Consider the following 19824-nt stretch of genomic DNA (forward strand, 5'->3'; position numbering starts at 1 on the left):
CAGTTCTGTACAAACAAAAACTTTGTTGAGTATCATATGGGATTTCTGCCCATGAAATGCCCTAAATATTGCACTCTAGGGGCTCTACAGTTGTAAAAAGATGGTACAAAAAATGGGATACCCAAACGTTATAGCCTGGCTCTATGGACTGCAGCATAAATTGAGACTGAACACATGTGAATTATGAAAACATATGTATTTATCATAATAATAACCAGTCAATGGTAAAAATCTGGACAAAGCAGTAAAACCAGGTACTCTCTTAATACATCATGCAGGTCTTACATCCACACCTTAACAGATGCAGCCCATTAAGTCAGTAAGGACAATCAAGCCCAAGCATCAAGTAAAATCTGTTGAATGACCACTGCAAGGTCAGTGCGGATGCAGAGGGCCATGACAATATTATACTCTGAGTGAACATTAGGTTAATTTAAATGCATTACACTGGCTGTTTTCATCTTGTCATGGGGTGTTTTGTTTTTGTCTGAGGAAATCCTGAAAGACTAAATTAAAACAGTGGATGAATTGCATTTTTACTGCTTAAAGATAATACAGGTTTTCATAGCACTAAAACTAAGAAATGTTGTTTTATCAGTTAATAAGTTATTTTACAAAGTATTACTAAATCAGGAAAGTAGAAAGACACATAGTTTATCATTTTCCATCTCTCAATGGTGACCAAAGCCCAATAAGTTAGTCAGTTTTTTGTCGCATACCTTTGCAATCATGCACAGCAAAAAGCTTTAGATTATCATGTTTAATGGGCTACGTAGCATCATTACTATTATTACTACATGCACTTACACAGACACATACAAACACAGACTTAAAAATGTCGTAATCAGACTGAAGACACTAGTAGAAATGTAATCTGACACTGCAGGTACACGCAGCGTGCACACTAACAAACACCGCAGCACTGTGACCTCTTCAGCTTATGAGTGTGCACGTCTGTACTCAGGACAAGCCTATTACTACTTGACATGCAAATCTCTTTTCTGACCTCCTTCTGTCTCTCTCACACTCTTACCCCCTCCACATAATCTCCTTGTCTCACTTTCTCTCTCCGTGCACTAAACTAAACTAAACTTAATGTTCCCTAGTCCTGCCTGCTCATTTTTCCCTCTTCATACATTCACATTTCAGCCCAATTTTCTTTGCCCCATTCTTCCTCTGCATAACATTGGCTTTCCCTTGTTTTCCCACACTCCCTAACACCTGCAGCTGCAACAACTGGTGTGTGCATGCATGTGCCTGTAAGAGATACAGACTGTGCTAGGGATGAAACATGCTAAATAGGCTAAATGAGCCACATTAAAACATTAAATTTAATGAAATAAACAAATAGGAGATAAAAAAAATTGTTTTTGTGCCCACAGCAATATGTGTTCTGATCCAAGTATGTGTTGTGTATTAATTTTTTATCAGTGCTGTGTCAGTAAATGAGGATGCATGTGTGTATACTTAAGTGCATTTGTTTGCCCAAGTAACCAGGACGATATTTGCCACATTTGAACTTGTGCGTATGTGTGTGTGAATGATTAAACCTTGGCTTGCTGTGTATACACTGCTCTGCTGTCAAAGTGACTCCCCTGTCACAGACTATTATCAAAAACTCTGCCCCCAGTGAACCTGTTTATCATTCAGAGGCAAAGACTCATGCACGCATGTACTTAAATTTTTTTTATTTGTATGCAAACTTAGCTTTTAAATATTAAATATAAATAAATTTTCAATATTAGCTTGAGATAAACATATTGTACTGCTGATATTATCACAGATGTTGAAATTCATCATTACCTGATGTGAAATACCACAAAGCTGCTTCTGTTATTTATTTGCTTGTCTTGTTTTTATCTGACCAAACCTAATGTCATGATGCATATTCTGAGGGCTAATAAAACCCCTTGTATCTCAGATGAAAGGTAAGTTTTCCCCTTTAGTTTTACTAAATATTAACAGTATAAGTGTTTGTAAATGTGCACAGTAAGACCTGGTTTATGTGTGACAGACTTGTGTGCTCTAAAGTTTGTTTGCATGCTTGAGTCAAAGTGCCCCAAATTCCTGCTATCATGTCATGTATGGTTTGATCATGAGGTTGCAGGATGATCCTGTTACCAGATGTTTGATCACAACGAGTTCAAAACACCATTAACTGAAAGAATCGTTTGGATATCAGTTGTATTTGTGAAATGTTTTTCAGTGCTTGGAGTTTACTCCCTTATTCATAAACGATATAATCTAATCTTGCCTTCAAAACCTGGCCAAATAAAATCATTACTTGGCAGTGGACAAACCCTGCCTCTCACTTTTGCTCACAGTCAAACACACACAGATAAGAGGGGTAATTTGCAAACAGGACTGGGGGTTGTTTTTGCCATCGTTGGGTCAATGGTCATTGCTCTGCAACACGCTGTTGCTGCTCTCCCCTGTAAGCAGCAGCCTTTGTCTCAGTGGTGAAACGTTGGCAGATTCCACACTGTATTTGTTTCTCTTGTGTTTAGGCACCTTTTTCCTCTCTTTAAAAAAAGCATTGCATAGATGGCAAAGTATGGCTTGTGACCACAAGAGATAGATATATGAATTCTCCACATTCTTTGTTTTTGTGTGGCAGACATTTTCACTTTCCTTTTTACAGGTATTCATACTTTTAAGCCAAGGAATTCATAAATGAGCAAATGCTTCAGAAATCCCCCCCAGCAGCTGAAGGTCTGAAGGTTGTAAGGAAAAAGCTGCAATCATATCAGGAAATAACGTGTAAATAAGTTAAATGGGAATTTCAGCATGATTTTACATTAGCTACATTTCATTAAACGGCAATGTTTGTGTGGTGTGGGTGTGTGTGTGTGTGTGTGTGTGTGTGGGTGGGTGGGTGTGTGTGTGTATTTGTCAGCCTAGTTTATGGAGTCTGTGCTACTTTTCTATAGGGAAAAACGTAACACATGCAAAAACAAAGCAAAGTTTTAGCACACAAGGTCAGAAAACAATTGAAACATTTCACAAAGGGTTACTTTTAATTGTGTTTCGTCTTCTCAGTCACAGGAAGTGGTTATGTGTTTCCTGCCCCGTCTCCCCTCTCCAGAAACACACACACATACACACACACACACACGTAGACACAGACTGCTGAGCAGAAGTGAATGCAGAGAGGAGGGGAAAACAGAGCACAGGCAAGCGAAAGGTTAGCTAGCAGCGAGTGAAGAAAATGGCGATCACGCAGGATGAATGCCACCCCTCGTAGATGCTGCAAACGCGTTGAATTTCTTTAGCCTTACAGTCGGCTTTCCTTTCCACTCTGTTGCACTTTATACTTCAATGAGGTGAGTTCGCTTTTCTCGTGTTTTGTCGATCTTTTTCTGTCGAACTAATGCAGACAAGGAGAGTGTAGCAGGGAGACCGGTGGGGGTCGGTGAGATAAGTTGAGCAGAGGCTGTTGTTTAGTTAGCCATGACTGAGCTAACACAGCAGCTAATGTCCTGTACCAGGAGTGCTTGGCAAGGCGGCTCATTTGTAATGCAGGGTACAAACGCGTAGACAAAATACTAAGTTGTGTTTCCTTGCAAACTACCAAACATTTAAAAGTGTCTGACGCACATAGTTGTGTTTGCAAGCGGCTTAACCTTGCGGTAACTAGTACTAGTTAACCCCATCTCGCCAGCTGTGCGTACATATTTGTTAAAAAAGCCTATTCTGTAACTTAAAAAAAAAAAAAAAAAAAAAATGTGTCTTTTGTTTTTAATAATAAATAAATTTAGTTGATTGGGTTGTGTGTACTCCTCTGTTTGATTGTTGTACATTCGCTGCATTTGTAAGGACCGGGTAAGTCGGCTAGCCGTTTCGTAGTACTAGCTTTTTAGCATTAGCAGCCATGCTAATTTGACGACGCTGGTTGCTCGACGGCGTCATTCAGGTAACTTAAATCGATGACACCGGTTTATAAATATTAAACGCCCAAAATTTAGTGTTCAAGAGAATTATTAAGTCAAAAAGACTATTATCAACCTGCGAAACCCCTTTTAGATCAGAGCGTTTAACGCCCTCTGTTGGTGTAAATGGTCACATCAACTGGGCAGCTCAGTAGCAGACCTCCACTCCTCTGGTTTGCAGTGATTATTTATTTGCATACATTTTTCACTGACTCTGTAAAGGTGACGAAACCGCGTTAAAATTTGGTTGCACTGGCTTAATATGTATATTCTGTGAAGGTCAGGCTTTTTGGTTACATTGTACAAACACCAGGCGCAAGAGAAGCCATGTTAGTTAAGCTGCAAGCTAGGCAACAGCTGAGATAATGGCCGATCAGGACCCGAGCTGTAACTTTGACACACTCTCACTCTGTCATTTTTACACACACGCGCGTTCTCTCTTCACCTTGTAGGGGGAGTAATCCAGTGCACAAAAAAGACATAATTATGATGGAGAGCTGCTTGTAGGTTACGTATGAGTAAAGGTTGTTTTTATGCCATCGATACAAGTTAACAGTTGAAACTGATCGTTCTCTTTTAGAGATTCGGAATTGGAAGCTGTTGCCACCAAAGAAACTGAAGCATCTTAACAGGTCAGTGTGGCACCATAAACACACACACACTTTATTATTAGAGCATTAGCTACAATAAATAGCCAAAATAAACAGTGCAGAGATAATAGGATATTTTTTATTGGTAGTGGTATGCAGTGCTGTATATGTTTGTATCATTCATGGTGAAGGCTAAAACTACCCAGCAAATTAATCTAACTTTCAGACTAATGAGCTTTATGACAAGAACATTTTAGATGTCATTGGTTTCTATTTGGTTTATACTGAAGTGACAGTATATATGCATGTTAATGTCGGAGTAACAACTTGTGTCAGCTTTCTGGTTGCTTCTCTTTGGATGATACAGGACCTGTCTTGTGTGATGTGCTACAAAAGGGGTGTTTGTGTGTGTATTTGGGAGGGGTTTGACAGGGAACGGAGGGGGGCACTGGACGGTTCAGCTCCTGCTTATGCTAGCACATGCAGTTCCGTTTGAATTGAATTGGAGGGTCTGGGTTGGTCTAGGCCACATTGTGCTGAGCAAGCTTTGCTGTTTTAAAATCGCTAAATGAGAAGCCAGAGTCCTGATGTTTTGTGTTTGAAGAGGTGTTTGTGCAGCTCATTGTGTTCATACAGTTGGTCTACATGCAGACGTACAATAGCGCTGTGGACCACAACCAGTTCATCAATAAGTTTGGCAATAACTGTAGTAACCTAGGGTATAAATTCACTGTTTCCTTGATCAACAAAGGTATCTATTGTCATTGTTTGGGAATTTTATTAAAATAAGACATCTATCCCGTTCACTGTAACAGTAGTGAGTCACGGTTTGCAGTTGTTATGGTGGATTGTTTGCGGATTGGTTGCTAAAGCTAGCTTATGTTTCACAGTTTCCTATCACTGGGTCATATTTTGCAGCTGCGTGAATGTGTAACTGCAAGTGAAGTGATGTATTAATACCCTTAATGTCAAATAGTTTGGATTTTTTTTTCTCCCCACATATTTGAAATGGTGTTATGTCCTAAAGGTTACAAATGGTGTTTTGTAGATGTGTCTGTAACAGCGATACAGTATCAGAAATGTGCTACTATTGAGGCCCTCCTGGAGATTACATTTCTCTGGGTAAAAACTGAATAAATGTTAAGCAGTCCTACTCTGAAGACCCTTAGCTTAAGCAAAACTTGGCTTTGAATCACATTCTAGACACAAACTTGACTCTCCTTTATTTTTTTTTCTCAACCAGCAATAGGAAAAAAGCTGGTTCTGCTAGATGTGGATAATGTTATTGCCTTTTGACTTAACTTTCAGTTTTGATTATGTTGGCCTTTTTGTCTTTGATGACTTTTTTTCTAAACATGTTTCAGTCTCTTTTCGGTATTTGAGTTTCCAAAGTCCTGAAGAAGGAGCTCATAAAATGACTCCAAAATAAAATAGCCAAGCAAAGATAGTCCTGTTTGGAATTTAATACTGCAGTGCTATAAATTCCTAAGATGTTGCAATGTTTCTACATTGGTGCTGCATCGGTCGGGGATCAGGTATTTGACCGTTGCCCCTCTGAGCAATTAAACCACACCTCCAAGATGGTCATGAGATTGGAACAAATTAAAGGCAGACCTGGAGAATTTGATGCAGTTGACCTTTGCAGGCTCAGACAGGATGTGAGCCACACAAAGCTAGTTTTGCATCAACAAGTTGTCTTTATGACTGTGCAATAATGTGTTTAGAGATAGACTCAATCACATATAAATGTTTTGGTAAAGTAAAATAAATTGAATGCTTTTTTTTAAAGATTTGATCAGGTCTGTTTAGATTTTATCGCACCTTTTTGTAAATAAAATTGTGAAATAAAATATATTAAATGTAATTTACTGTAATATTCATGTTAGTCAATGCCACATTTACACATAAGCGAAATATGCAAAATATGTTTAATTATTATACGTATGATGTAATGTAAAGATGTGTATTTTATGCAAACACAAACCATAAATCTACAACTTGCTGCACCCTTCCGTGAAAACGGTAACATTTAATTGCTCTTTTCAATCGGCAATATCTTGCCTTTCCTCTGCTACCTTGACCTGAAATGAACTGGCCTCATTTTCACTGCACCAAACAGATCAAATGCAGCTTGGCTGGCAATGCCATGTGTTGCAATGTTAGCCCAGAAAGCCTTTGTTGTTGGAGTGTTTGTGGTTAGAAGGTAGTTGTCATGAATTAACTAAATGACTTCAAGGCTTCCAGTGTTGAGTCTGTGTTTGTCTGCTGCATTTTTTTTTTTATGACTACTTCCACAAGGCTGCACATCTCAATTTATATAGTCTGCTTCAGACTTTTCTTGTTCCACTGAACTACTACAAAATTTGAAGAGGAAGTGGTTTAAATTCTTAGATTTTTTTTTTATGTCTGTCTCAAACATATTGACTTGGTTTATTTTTGTAAAAGTGTTTCAGCTGTATGTGACAGCAGGTATGACGGAGAACATATATGGTGCAAATGAGTTTCGGTAAAACCTCTTATTTACTTTGATTTTTAGAAGAGTAAATATAGCTTTAAAACTTACTGTTGACTGTGTTAATCAAGGTAAATAAGCAGATAAAACAAGAGTACATGGTGGACACAGATTGAGTATGTTTCAAAGCTGTTATTGTAAATCTTTCTGTAATCAGAAAAGATCAGCATCTGATGCAGTTCGAGCTCTTCAGTAACGCACGATGTAACTAATGACTCATTAACTGTTTATTAACACTTAAGGCCGGCATACATCACAGGATTTTTCAAACTTTCACAGATTTAGAGATGACACACTTGATGATGAACTACTGTAAACTACCAGTGATGGGAATAACGGCGTTACAGACGGCATTCCTTTTTTCACTATTAAGCTAATTGATTACTTTTCTCATTGTTATAACGCAGTTACCGTTACTGCCAAAAATGTGGCGCTTTACTATAATTAAAGCTGTTTTTTTTCCCATCAGGCCATCTAGATCTCTAGCCGAGGGGCATGTTTTTGATCTTTTACTTCTTTTCTGTCAGTCAGCTCAGTTCACTTGCGTCTTGATCGGCTATTGTTCTGTTACACGTGACATTACACACTGTATTAGCGTGCTCAGCTCCTCTCAGAGCACCCCACACATTACAGGATTTCTAGTTGCAAATATTAAACATGTGCTTTATTTACAATCTCCTTCCAAGGCCTTCCAAATGGATTGGACAAAATCACTCTTAACACACCCCACACCACAGGAAAATAAGACATGATGTTGTTTGTAAACACCAGACAGTTGGATCTTTGCTGGATTTGATCATAAGGGGGAGATCGGAGTAAAAATCGGCCTAATTATCCTGTAGTGTGTACTCCGCCTTTATCTATCTGCTGGTCTTGTCTCCCTCCGGTTTCCCTCTGTCTGAAGATTCAAAATGACTTTAAAAACTGCAAATGCCATATTTAGAGATGGGATATTTATAGGTACAGTCTCTCCTCAGCAGTCGGAAGATTTGTATGTTTAAATGAAGGTGATGGGCCTGGTTTGTTGGTTTTGTTTAGATTTAGTTGATCATTTTTTCCTAAAGAAGGGAATCTTTGCCTGTTAAGCTGTTAAACTGTCAATCTGTCTTGTTTGCAGCTTTGCTTTGGTTTAGAAATCTACATGCATGTCTCATTGTCGGCTTGAAGTACATATTCCCAGTTTGCATGAAATTCTTTTCTGTCATCCAGGAAAATAAGGAATAGTATAACTGTAGCTTTGTAAATAATAAACTTTATGAAGACTGACTGCTGTTAAGGAACCAGTAGTCAGATATCATGTCAGATGGGTGATTACTGTACCATGTAGCTGGCCTGATTTGTTGTTATCCATTAACAGACTCATTTAAGAAGACAAACAGAAAGCATGTGGTCAGTGCATTAGAGGAAAGACGAAGGAAATAATATGAAAGATTTCTTTTTAACAAATTGCACTTTGCTTTTTTTTTCTTGTATGAATTTCTACCTAAATGGTCATCACAAGCTTACAATCAAGTGATAGTTAAAGACTATAACAAATGTTTAAACTCATTTGTTTCCAGTTTCTTAAATGTTGACATATTGAACTCTTGAACTTTGGACGGTGGTTATACGTAATAAGTCACTTGCAGGTAAACGCGAGGATCTGAAAAAATAATTTTCTAACATTTGGATTGGTGGATTGACTGGCAGCTCTTTAATAGAGGGTATAATCTTGTAACTGATTTGAGAATCAGTAGTTTTTGAAGATGAGATGAAAAGAACTTTTCATTCTTCTTCTCTACTTTTTTTTTTTTTTTTTTATATATATATATATGGCGCTACCTTCCTTTCTCAGCTGTAGTTGTTGGAGGGCCATAAATGGTCTATTCATAAACAGATGCAGTCAGTGATGTGTATGCATGCACTCCAGGAGGGCTCCCCCTCTGCTCTGCTGTGGCTGTTGCTGAACCAGAACCATCTGCTGAAGCACTTGATGGTTGAAAGTGAACAGAGGACAGAGGCCACGGTTACATGATGTTTCTTTTTTAATTATTCACAATTAAATAATTCGGAATTAAAGTATTGTCCTTTGCGTTTACATGGAAGTAGTAATTCCGAATTGAGGTTTACATGGAAAACACCTTAAATTGCTTTTATTCAATTCTGCTTAAGGTCTGGGGTTGGGAAAGATTCTGATTGGACAGGGGGTGGGCGTGACTTATTTACGTCTAAAGGAAGTAAACAAACTCCAGTTCCTGCTTCTTTTCTTCTTAGCTACAACATGGAAGACCACATAAGAACCATTTTTGCTGTCACGTAAATGCTCATGTAAACGTGGCCAGAGAGGGAGAGGTGTGGGAACAGAGGGGAAGGGATACACAAAAACTGAGTTTATTAATTTTGATAACAGGAGACAAGAAGCAAAAAAAAAACATGATCAGAACAGTTTAGAGAAGCCAGTAGTGTTGTGCTGTGGTTACAACTGTTGCCTCACAGTTCGAGGTTCCCAATTCAGATCACAGCTGAGTCAAAAAAAAAGTTAAAAGCTTAGAAGCTGTTCACCACATGTAAGCAACGGTTACACAGACTGCTCAGGGTAAATTTGACAGCTCATTTCTAAATTTTTAACTATCCAGTATAGTAAAGTTTTCTTCTACTGTACAGCTTCTTTCAGTACACAGATTAAAAATGTTGCCAAACTGTTCAATTTTAACGTTGCAGCCAATGTGTCTGAGTTATTATAGCATTTCCAAGTGTCTCTGGGCAAAGATAAGGTAATTGCTGTGCAGTAATCTCATTATGGGATTAAACTGCAGCCTGCAGTTTTCTCCTGCAGACTAAATGGCACACCCACTAGAGCAGTGCTGCTAAACTTAACACTCATGAAGGGAAAAGCAACTGTGTTATAGGATGCTAATTAGATGTCAGCTGAGGTAGATATGCACAAATGTCAAATGTTATGGCACATTGTGTTTTTTTAAGTCAGACCTGCTTATTCTAGGTTTTTCATTCAAAACCTAATAGACTGTGAATACAGTTTTAATATTTCTTGGTTTATTTCTTCAATTTCTTTTGTGCTTGTGTGTTTTCTGCAATATTTTAATGGTTATTGCAGTTTTTTTTCACAATTTGATTGAAATGCCCTCCTTGAGTTTAAAAATAGTTGTATAAAGTTATGGTTTGGGTCCAGACTATTAAGGCTTTTTGCATGTAGAATCAGCTGTCTGTACACAAAATATATCATCTCATCAAATGCATTAAACTACATGTATGTACAATTTTTATTTATTTTTTCATAAAGACATACACATTTATATAAAATAAATTTGAGCAATGTATGCAGTACAGCTTTAGTCCCTAATAATTTTGTGAGCAAAATATTTTTCTTGCTCTTTGTCCAATATAAAGAGTAAAAGCAAAATAGAAAGTCACAGTAATTCATCCTGTTGTCCACAGGGAACGCAGTCCCTGACCAGTGGATGGAAGAGAGAGAAAGACGGCGAGTGTGACGAGGAAGGAGGATAAGAAAATCCAGGACTGGACAAAGGGTGAGAAAAGTTGTGGAATATTTGCGTTTCAGTTCTAGGTCTAAAACAAATGATTACCATGTTTTAGTCATTTTATTTAGTAAAAGAGTCACTCTGAACAACTGAACTTCACAAAAGTTGAATGACTCTGATGACTGACTGGAAGCTGTTGCTCAATGCAAGGCCTAAAAGTTTCTTTTGGTTTTCTACTAATGTAGTTCTTTGTTAGGACTCGTTTGGTTTATAATTATCTGCTACTTCTAGGAACTAGCTTTTGCTGAGTTAATTATCCGAATTATGTGCAATTTCTCGGTAGCCAACAGGCCCACTTTGCCAAGCGCCAAATTGTAATCATGACTGATAAAGATGATCGTTTTTGTGTAGCAAAAGAATTGTATGTTAGGTCATTTATTTTTTTTTAAAAAAAGCTCATATCTTGAAAAGTTTTGTGTAAAGACAGGAAGTTGCCATTTGGGATGGAGAGTAGCAAAATGTTGAAAGCACAGAAGGCGCTTGCTCTTTATATGTTAACATCAACGTGAGAGAAAAACACATACTCGTATTGAGTCATTAAAACGTGAGTTTTTCTAATTTTCCTTCTTTCTGGATCTGTTTTTCTTCTTTGCCTGGTATTTTTTTTCATTAGTGCAGGGTGCTTTGCTCCAATGACAATGCTGGTGTATGTTGCCTTGTGACGTAGTGGTGTTTTCCATTTGAATAGCTGTTAGTTTCCACCCAGTACTGTGAGTAGGAACCTGCTACACTTTTAAAGGAAAGTGTCTTAGCTGTTGTAGGTAGGAAGTAGATTTCTGACCTTGAGAGTCTTTTATTTTAATTACATCCCTTTTCTTATTTTTTCCCCTTCTCAACTGCCCTTTGTCTGCAGTTTTGTCTCTTTCTCTACCTCCATATATCATTTAGATAAAGGAAGTTTTGAGTTGTGACATATCTCACTGTGAACTGTTGCTGCCATTTTTCCTAGATGCTGGTTATACAGTAACAAGTGTTATCACTGTATCTCTGAAAGCCTCTTATCTCTTCTCTGAACTTGTCCAGGTGGAAATTAAATGGCAGGAGATGCTTTCAAAGAACAGAAATGTGCTTATTTTGTATTTTTTATGTTGCCTTCAGGTGAGGTTGTTTAAATAGTTTCACAGCTGCTTTTGTGCTACAGTTGGTAAAGTGACAGGAAGTAGCACTGTAGTAAAAAAGCAAAGTCACTTTCTGGAAAACTGAGAAGAATTCACTACAAGTTTCAAAACATCAAGTTGCCAGTGAAAACCAAACACCGACATTGACTAATGGTCAACTCTTTGTGAAGCAGCGATGTATTTGGACAGGTTAATGTGAAATCAATTGGTTGAGTGAGTAATGGACTAGGAGACTGAGTCATACATGAAGTTCATGTTCCTACACACATTGACCCTGGTTTGACTTTGGTGTTGTAGGTGCCCCTTCTATCCCCCCCCCCCCCCCCCCCCCCCCCCCCCCCCCCCCGCTTGTATGACGGTGGCAAATGCTTATATTGCCCTTATCTTCCCCTGCACACACTCAGCTGCACATGTAATCGTGTGCGCTGCATGTTGTTTTGATACGGCTGCAGATATGTACCACAGTCACACCTGCACCTCCATACTGTAAGTCCTGTCTTTGCCCAACAGGCCTCATGCTCTTTAGTCTTTCACAGGCTTGTTGCATGGAATGAAGGATATTGACCTGGGGACCATGCAGATGACTTGTTTTCAGTGCCTGGGTTCCTGGAACTGTTCTTCTTTATTCTCAGAAGTGCATAGTTGAGACACTGGTATGTTCTCTAAACACTGATGTCATCTTGCTTGGACAAGTCCAAAGGAATTAGGACTGTTCAGGTATGTTGTCATGACAACTTCCCTTACAATGGTTAATTCAGCTCCAGGAAATGTACTTTGAATAAATTTCCCTAAAATGTTTTAATTGAGCTAATATCATTAGCAAATATTTAGTTTAGTATATGTGTATAGATATTTATTTTCAGCCAGTAAGCAAGATAGTGGGGTTGCACCTTATATTGCAGAGCATGGTGAACAGACGAGATGGCTAAAATCTGGCTTCTAATTGTATTTTCTGTATTAACTCTCTTCAGCTCTTAAGTCTTTTTGCGTGCAGGAGGGCAGGGCTCCCTCACAGGTGAGGGATAAATTAGCTTTTAATTGTATGTAATGATGGCTACGCCCCACTAAATCTGCTAGGAATGAATATTGTACTATTAAATCAACATGAGTTGAGAAAAGATAAACTTAGGAATGCAACACTTCTTGTTCTGCACTTACAGATGAAATTTTACACAAGCACGTACAGAGACACACACACACACAGACAGTACACATGCTAATAGTTTATTTTGATGATAAAGTAATAAATGAGTCACCCTGCAGGTGAGCTTAATGAACCATGCATCTTACAAAAAATGTGAATCATGACTTGTTGCAGACCCAGCTTCCTCACTCAATGCCTGCTAACAAAGCCGCACATTTTAAAGATGATGGATGATGTCAGAGAAATGTTTGGTAATTTATCTTTTAAAGCACAAGTTCAAAGAGTTTTTTTTTTTTTTTTTTTTTAAAGAAGTGTAATCCCCTTTTGAGAATGAAGGTGGTATCGTGATCTCACCTCACCACACAGCCACGAGGCTATACCTTAAAACATTTTGTTTACAAAAGGCTTTAACATAATCGTCTCACCTCAGGTCTCTGATCATGCTAGACAGAAATGTTATTCCTAAAAATTGCACATGACTGTCAGTCTGAGGAAAGTGTTTGTGGCAGGCAGGGTGCATCAATGCTTGATGGTGGACAAACCTCATGCTTGAAATTATAGCAGTAATTAGTCACAAGATCAGACATGTAGTTGAACAGCCAGTATGATTAGTGATGCCTCTACAGATACTTGAAAAACTATTCTCACTTTTCACTGTGAGCTATGGGAGCAGAAGAAAGCTGTTGACCCAGAATTAAATTCAGAAGTCATCGCTCCATTCAAAGTGACCGAGAAGCACCTGAAGTGTATGTTTGAGTCTGGCCTCAGTTGGAATCAGGGATGTTGAGAGTAGGTTTTTGCAGAAGCATTTATGTACATTGGTTTGTTGCAGTTTTCCAACCATTTGTTCTCACCACAAACATGTATGGAGGTTTTCTGTGGCTTCAGAGGAGATCATTTACAGCTATACAAACTAACCTGTAATAATTTATCTTTCCCCATTTAACCGGTTGCATAGGGCTGTGCATCTTCACTGGTCTCACGATTCAATTTAATTACAATTATTGTGTCAATGCTATTTTTGAACTTCATTATTGAATTTTATTGATCCATTGCTGAAAAAATCAAAAAACATCATTACTATACAGTGACGCTCTGTCATTAAAAATACATTTGCATCCCTCTATTGGTGAGATTTTTGGCAGTAAAGTAATGTGTTTTGTCCCTTTACTCTTTCAGATAGAATATGGTATATTGTAGAATATTGTTGAGGTAAACATTTGTTGATGGGAATCCCTTTTTACCATTCACACATGCTAAACACTAGCTTGCCAACTGTATTTTCCATAGATGTTAGCCTTAAGCTAACTTGTCGGTTCTTAAACATTTTGATGTGTAATGTTGAGTGATTTCACTGAGACAATTAATGTATTTCCAGTGAAATACTTGTCTTTTCTGTATGTTTGCTTAGTTTTACAGTTTTTCCTAATAAAGGTTTAAAAACAGACCTTTGGGAGACTATTATTTGTCTAGCTGGTGCAGCAGGCTACATAACCCTACACACACATAAGCAGCTGCAGAATATATACATTAGTTATCAATTATGTTGCTGCATCGATGCCCAATTGTCCACATCCGCATTGCGATGCATTGCAGAAATGTTTAAATTCAATACTCCTACTGTTGTACCTGTATAGATAATATACTATAATTCTATAGTGTATATGTCATGAATTTGTGAGCTTTTAAAAAATGTAATTAGTTTTTTCCTTCTTGCTCTCACAGCAAGATTAAAAGAAAAACATTTGTCCCTGTGGGCTTGTTGTGTTGTGCTTTGATGGAAATGATCTTAAAAATATATCAGGTTTTGGAAACTAAGCATGATGCTTCAAATAGATTTGCTGTTGCTATGCGACAGCAGGACACATGAAGAGAGCCTCTGGCTAAAAACAATTCAGCTGACAACCACTGCACCCAGACTTTTAGATTTTTTGTGTTTGTTTTTGCTTAAATATGAAACAATCACACTGGACTAATAACATTTTCCCCTGGGATTAATAAAGTGTTTTTATTCAATTTTTTAGGACACTACCCCATTGTTGTGCTCGTTCATGTATGTCACAGCTTTTTAAACCGTCACTGTTCAGATTAATTTATATAATGAGAAATGTTGAAAACAAAGCCAAACACATAATTGGTTATTTTTTAATTGAAAAATGGACTTGCGCCTGTTGGCTCCTTTTTTTCTTGATCACTGTTTATTAATGGGCTGCAGTGCATGTTGAGAACAGCAGGGACATTCTTCTGACATAACTCTGATCTGCCAATTAATTTTGACGTTTTAACACCCTTTTCTCTTATGTTTTACTTCTAATATGACCACTAATTTGTTTACTCACGCCCCTTTCTCATTCTGTGTCTTGCCCCTGTGTTTTCCAGCCCCCTGCTATGACTGTAAGATGATAGCAACAATGAAGTTGCTGCCAACTCAGGGGCCCTCATGAAAGCCGTTGTCGAATGAAAGCAGAGTGAAAGAGGAACAAACTGTGCTCTATGTGCTGACCTGCTGCAATGAACATACTTTTAGTCCTTTTAATTTAGCGGTAGCGTTTAGAAGAAAAACAGACAATTACTAAAATAGAAATTCAATTATTTTGTGTGTTTTTTTTTTTGTTTATCTTTATCAGTGTGGTTTACGCCGCCTTACAAGGATATTTTTTCCTGTGTAACTGCTTTAAATCAGATGCTTGGTGTTGACAGAAGTTCTTTCACGTTTGAAGGTTGAGTAAAGATTTGTGGATTTCAACAACTTGCTATTTTTTTTTTAAGTTTTAAGTTTTTGCAGTACTTACCATTTCTGCTTTCTCTGCTTTCTTAATTTTTCAGATGATTGAGTAAATGGGATACGAGTTAACTAAATTAGAGGGTGGTTTATTGCATGCCATATAAAGTGATGTTTGTCCAGGTCAGTTTGTTGTATGGCTAGGTGCTATTAGATTTTTTTTTTCTTTTTCTTATTTCTTAAATTGCAGTAGGACTACTTTTTAAATTGATTATAACTATGTTAACACAGCTAAAGACACATTACTTGGAATTAAACATTAAAATAGTTAAATACGATACAATTTTTTCCAAAGGCAGGTAGGCATCAGAGACCCTGCATATTTGCTAGGTGTCCACACATGGGTTTGTTTGTTCTCTTATCATGTGGGTTAGTGAACAGAGAGGTTGCTATTTGAACTGGATGTTTATAAATAGATCTGTGTACTGCAGGCAGGCAGAGAGAAATTACACACTTGGTAACCTGAACTAGGAAAAGGTCGGGCGATGAATACGCTAATCTGTTTCCTCTTTTTACTTTTTACTGATTCCAAGAGGCTTGCCCTTTTGCTTTTTTTTTTGTTGTTTTTACCCCCCTCTAACTATTTTCCGTCCTGTTTGTCCCATTATTGCTCCTTTCCTTCCCACTGTAGTGCTGCCAGCTTTAAGCCTGACGGGGTAGGCGATCTGACCAAGAGATCATCTGACTTTGAGGGGTAGAATTACGACCACTAATCTGCATCACAATTCTCCCCACAGATTTAGTTGAACTTGTGTGATCGTGTTAAGTTTTGCATTGAGGGCCTGCTAATCGAACTAGAGGCAGAAGACTCATATTCACAACAGATTTTGCTCTTTGATGTTCCTCTTGGATAATCTTGACCCCTGATAAGCTGAAAGTCAGTGTTTTGGTGCTCCTCTCTCATTCAGCTGGACCTGGCAAAAGTGGCCTGAATCATGTTTCTCCCACAGTCTTTTTTTTCCATCAGAAAACAGTTGTTATAATTAATTTCTATACAGACTGTAAAAGCCTTTATGGACGTGATCTACAAGAATACCATAATCACTCGCATGCTAAGATTGTAACCCTTAGCTCGTTTTCAGTGGTGCAAGAAACTAAACCGTTCCTACTGGAAAGCACTTTATAATCATTACCAGTCCTTACAGAGACTGCAAACCCAGCAGTTCAGTTTAAATACTGTAAATATTTTAGCCTAAATTTTAAATATTTAGGCCTAAGTTTTCTGTTTATAAGCCAGAGACTGTTGTTCTTTCACAAAGAAAATAAAAAGAAAGTGCTTCTCCTTCTGTTGACATGACATTGATATTACAGATGGTGTTCTCAAATTTGTTTTTCAAATAGATTTTATACGCTGTAAATTAGGGCTGGGCGAGTAATCGAATTTTAATCTCATTTAGGATCTGGGTTTTCAATGATCATAAAAAATTAAATGATCCGATTATTTGCTCCTTCGCAGTTTACTCTTGTGCTGTTTTCAGTTGCAAATCGAGCGACACTGGCATTGCAGCGCTCTGCTGCAGACTCCCCCCACAGCCCCGACCGCTTTGTCTCAAATTAGACTGAAGAGTCGCAACTAAATAATCCCCCAGCTCCCAGAGACAAAAAGAGATAACAAACGGTATAAACAAACATAACTTTTTTTTTTTTTTTTTTGCCAAAGACCAGTGCTGAATTACCATGGTGAACAACCCGGGATTTAAGAACGGTATCACTTGCCAACTTGTCACCATTTTAGTGGAGTGTCTCTCCCTGCGCTGTATGATGAGTGTCGTGAGGGTGTTGTGAAGGACGTGGTCAAGCCGCACCATAAAGCTGTATATAAGCCTTGCGCTACATTTTATTGACGCAGATTTCAAGGTGAAAACAAAATGTTTCCAGATCACACTGGGCGGAACATGAAAAGAAAGTAGTCTGTATTACCACAGACAACGCTTCAAATCTCTAATTATATTAAATAATCGAGATTTAAATCAGAATAATTGTGATTATCATTTTGTCCATGATCAAGCAGCCCTACTGTAAACTAAGCTGGCAGTCATCATTCATTTGCTTGTCATGTGGTCACAAGAGTTGTTATGGAAAAGTAGTAAAGTAATATTTGTGCCATAAAAGTGGTGAGTTGGTGGTTTAGGAGTGCTGCAGAGACTGCTGCTGTGTGGGTTGGTGGCCACTGCTGTGTCTGAATGGTTTATAGAGTGATCTCTGAAGTTGCTGACAAGGGCTGTACACATTTTGTTATTAACTCACTTTATCGTCTCTCTCCTTCTTTTTTTCTTTTTTTGGATACAGTGCCAGAGCATACCAAGTCAAGACAGAGTCCTTAATCTTAACCACATCCCCCCCTTCCCCCTTCCCTCACATAACATACACACACATATAGTCCTCAGCAATGCCAAGGAGGGCTGATCAGCTTGCTGCCTGCTCTGACAAGCCTTGCCTCCTCACCTCATACCCCTGAGGGTGTGCTCACTGAGCTTTGACCTTTGACCTCCCCTGTGTCGACCTGGGAACCAAAGGTCACCTGTTCTCCATTGAAGCCGGGGACGCCCTCCTGCCCAGCCAAGAGCTGCAGCCATCAGTGGCACTCGGAGGTAAATGGAGGGGGGGGAAATGGCACTACATTCAGTTTAATATGAATTCCCACTTGTTTACAGTGTTGATGTGTAACCTAGACATAACACTTGGCCATTTTGACAAAAGAAATTGAGAGCTTAATATTGAAATGTTTTGAAATTTTGAGTGTCTTTTTGTATTTATGTCCAGGACAATTAGGAGATGAGAGCCAAAAAGGTTTTTTTTTAATTTGCATAAGCCCTGAGAGAGATCGTTGCTCTGATATCCATCCAAACTGATGAAATGAGTCTGATCTGTAAAAAAAAAAAAAAAAAAAAGGTGTCCAGCAACACAAACACAATATCTATCATAAAAAACAATTACTTCTTAAGGGAACGTGATGCTTTCTGTGTCTAAACTGATAGAAACTGCAGGCAGTCCTATAAATATTACTTTGTGGTTCAGCTGTGCTGACTTTTCTCACGTCATTTTAGTCTATAATAAATTGTGGAGGTGTAGATAATGCAGAAACATGCATCCATGCTTTGCTTTTGTCCACTTTTGAATGCAGAAACCAGCGGTGTCTGACTACTAAAAAATTTCTACTTGCAAGCCCTACTTCCTTTGAACTTCTTTGACTTTAACACTCTTTTATTGTGTGCTTGATTCCCGTTAGATAACTTGTTTATTCCATCTATTTCTAACATCTCTGCTCTGTTTCTGTTTCTGTCCAAGTCTGTTTGACTCTCTCCCTCTCTCCGTTTCCAGGCATGGCTCCCATTCGGGACTCCGTCAGCCATTCCCCTAATCAAACAGGTGACTACGTATTGCCTTCTCATTTTTTCTTTTGCTCATTTTCTGCGTTTCACATTTCCTCAGTGTCTTACTTTGGCTTTATGCTGAGGAATAATCAGACTGGGTCTTGACCTTGACTGATAATGCATTGTATCAGGGCTTATCGGTGAGATAGACACAAACGAGTGAGAAAGTGGGTGTCAAAGGGTGCAAGAGGAGACTTGGCAAGCAAATGTAAACTGCAAGAGATGGCAACCCTTTTATGTGAGAAAGACTTTGACAGAAAGAAGCAGTGAGCATGCTGCTCCTGCATCAAAATGTTGCAGACTTTTATCAAACTGTGGGTCTTTAAAATGTTTTTTTATCATTAAAGAAAGCTTAGATATTGTCTTTTCATAGTTTGTTTAAAAAATATCTGGTTGGCCATGATGGTGTCTTAGATCCCCAGCTTCCTGTCAAAACAGCTCTGTTTACACAGGCAAATATTTCTTGGGCGTGATTGTAATCACTCCAGTCATGTTAAAATGTAAGTGTATACATGGGCATTAAATAAACAGACCTGATTGCTTGCCTGTTTACATACCAAGAAGTTTGTCACTACAATCTTTTTTTGGACTTAGGAAAAGGTAGACTTCCTGCTAATTTGTAGGAAATAAAATAAGAATGTTTTATTTCCATCATGACTGCTTAAGCATACCTTTCCCTCTGTTTATCAAGAAGATAGTTAAAGTGAATGTTTACAGATGTAGGTCGGGAGGCTGTAGGGCCAAATTTCAAGATAATTTTACTGAATTTCCTCCTGAATTTTCCTGCAGTGCTGTGTCTAATTATTATAAATTTCCCCACCAAACTGTCACAGACC

General features: G+C 38.2%; 1 protein-coding gene across 2 annotated transcripts in view; it reads left to right on the forward strand.

The window, feature by feature from the left end:
• The first annotated feature begins 3095 nt into the window (after window positions 1-3095).
• LOC121648428 (trinucleotide repeat-containing gene 6A protein-like) overlaps window positions 3096-19824 on the forward strand; it is a 31607-nt gene continuing 14878 nt past the window's right edge. The window contains exons 1-5 of one of the 2 annotated variants that reach the window (XM_041998517.1): window positions 3096-3323; window positions 4510-4561; window positions 10467-10558; window positions 17904-18205; window positions 18936-18983. In XM_041998517.1, coding sequence (XP_041854451.1) covers window positions 18938-18983 — 46 coding nt within the window. In that variant the 5' untranslated portion in view covers window positions 3096-3323; window positions 4510-4561; window positions 10467-10558; window positions 17904-18205; window positions 18936-18937. Of the gene's footprint in view, window positions 3324-4509; window positions 4562-10466; window positions 10559-12065; window positions 12406-17903; window positions 18206-18935; window positions 18984-19824 lie in introns of those variants that run through there. The other variant, XM_041998527.1, reaches the window with a different exon arrangement.

The sequence above is a fragment of the Melanotaenia boesemani genome, chromosome 2 (assembly GCF_017639745.1).
Source record: "Melanotaenia boesemani isolate fMelBoe1 chromosome 2, fMelBoe1.pri, whole genome shotgun sequence".
NCBI classification, from domain to species: Eukaryota; Metazoa; Chordata; class Actinopteri; order Atheriniformes; family Melanotaeniidae; genus Melanotaenia; species Melanotaenia boesemani.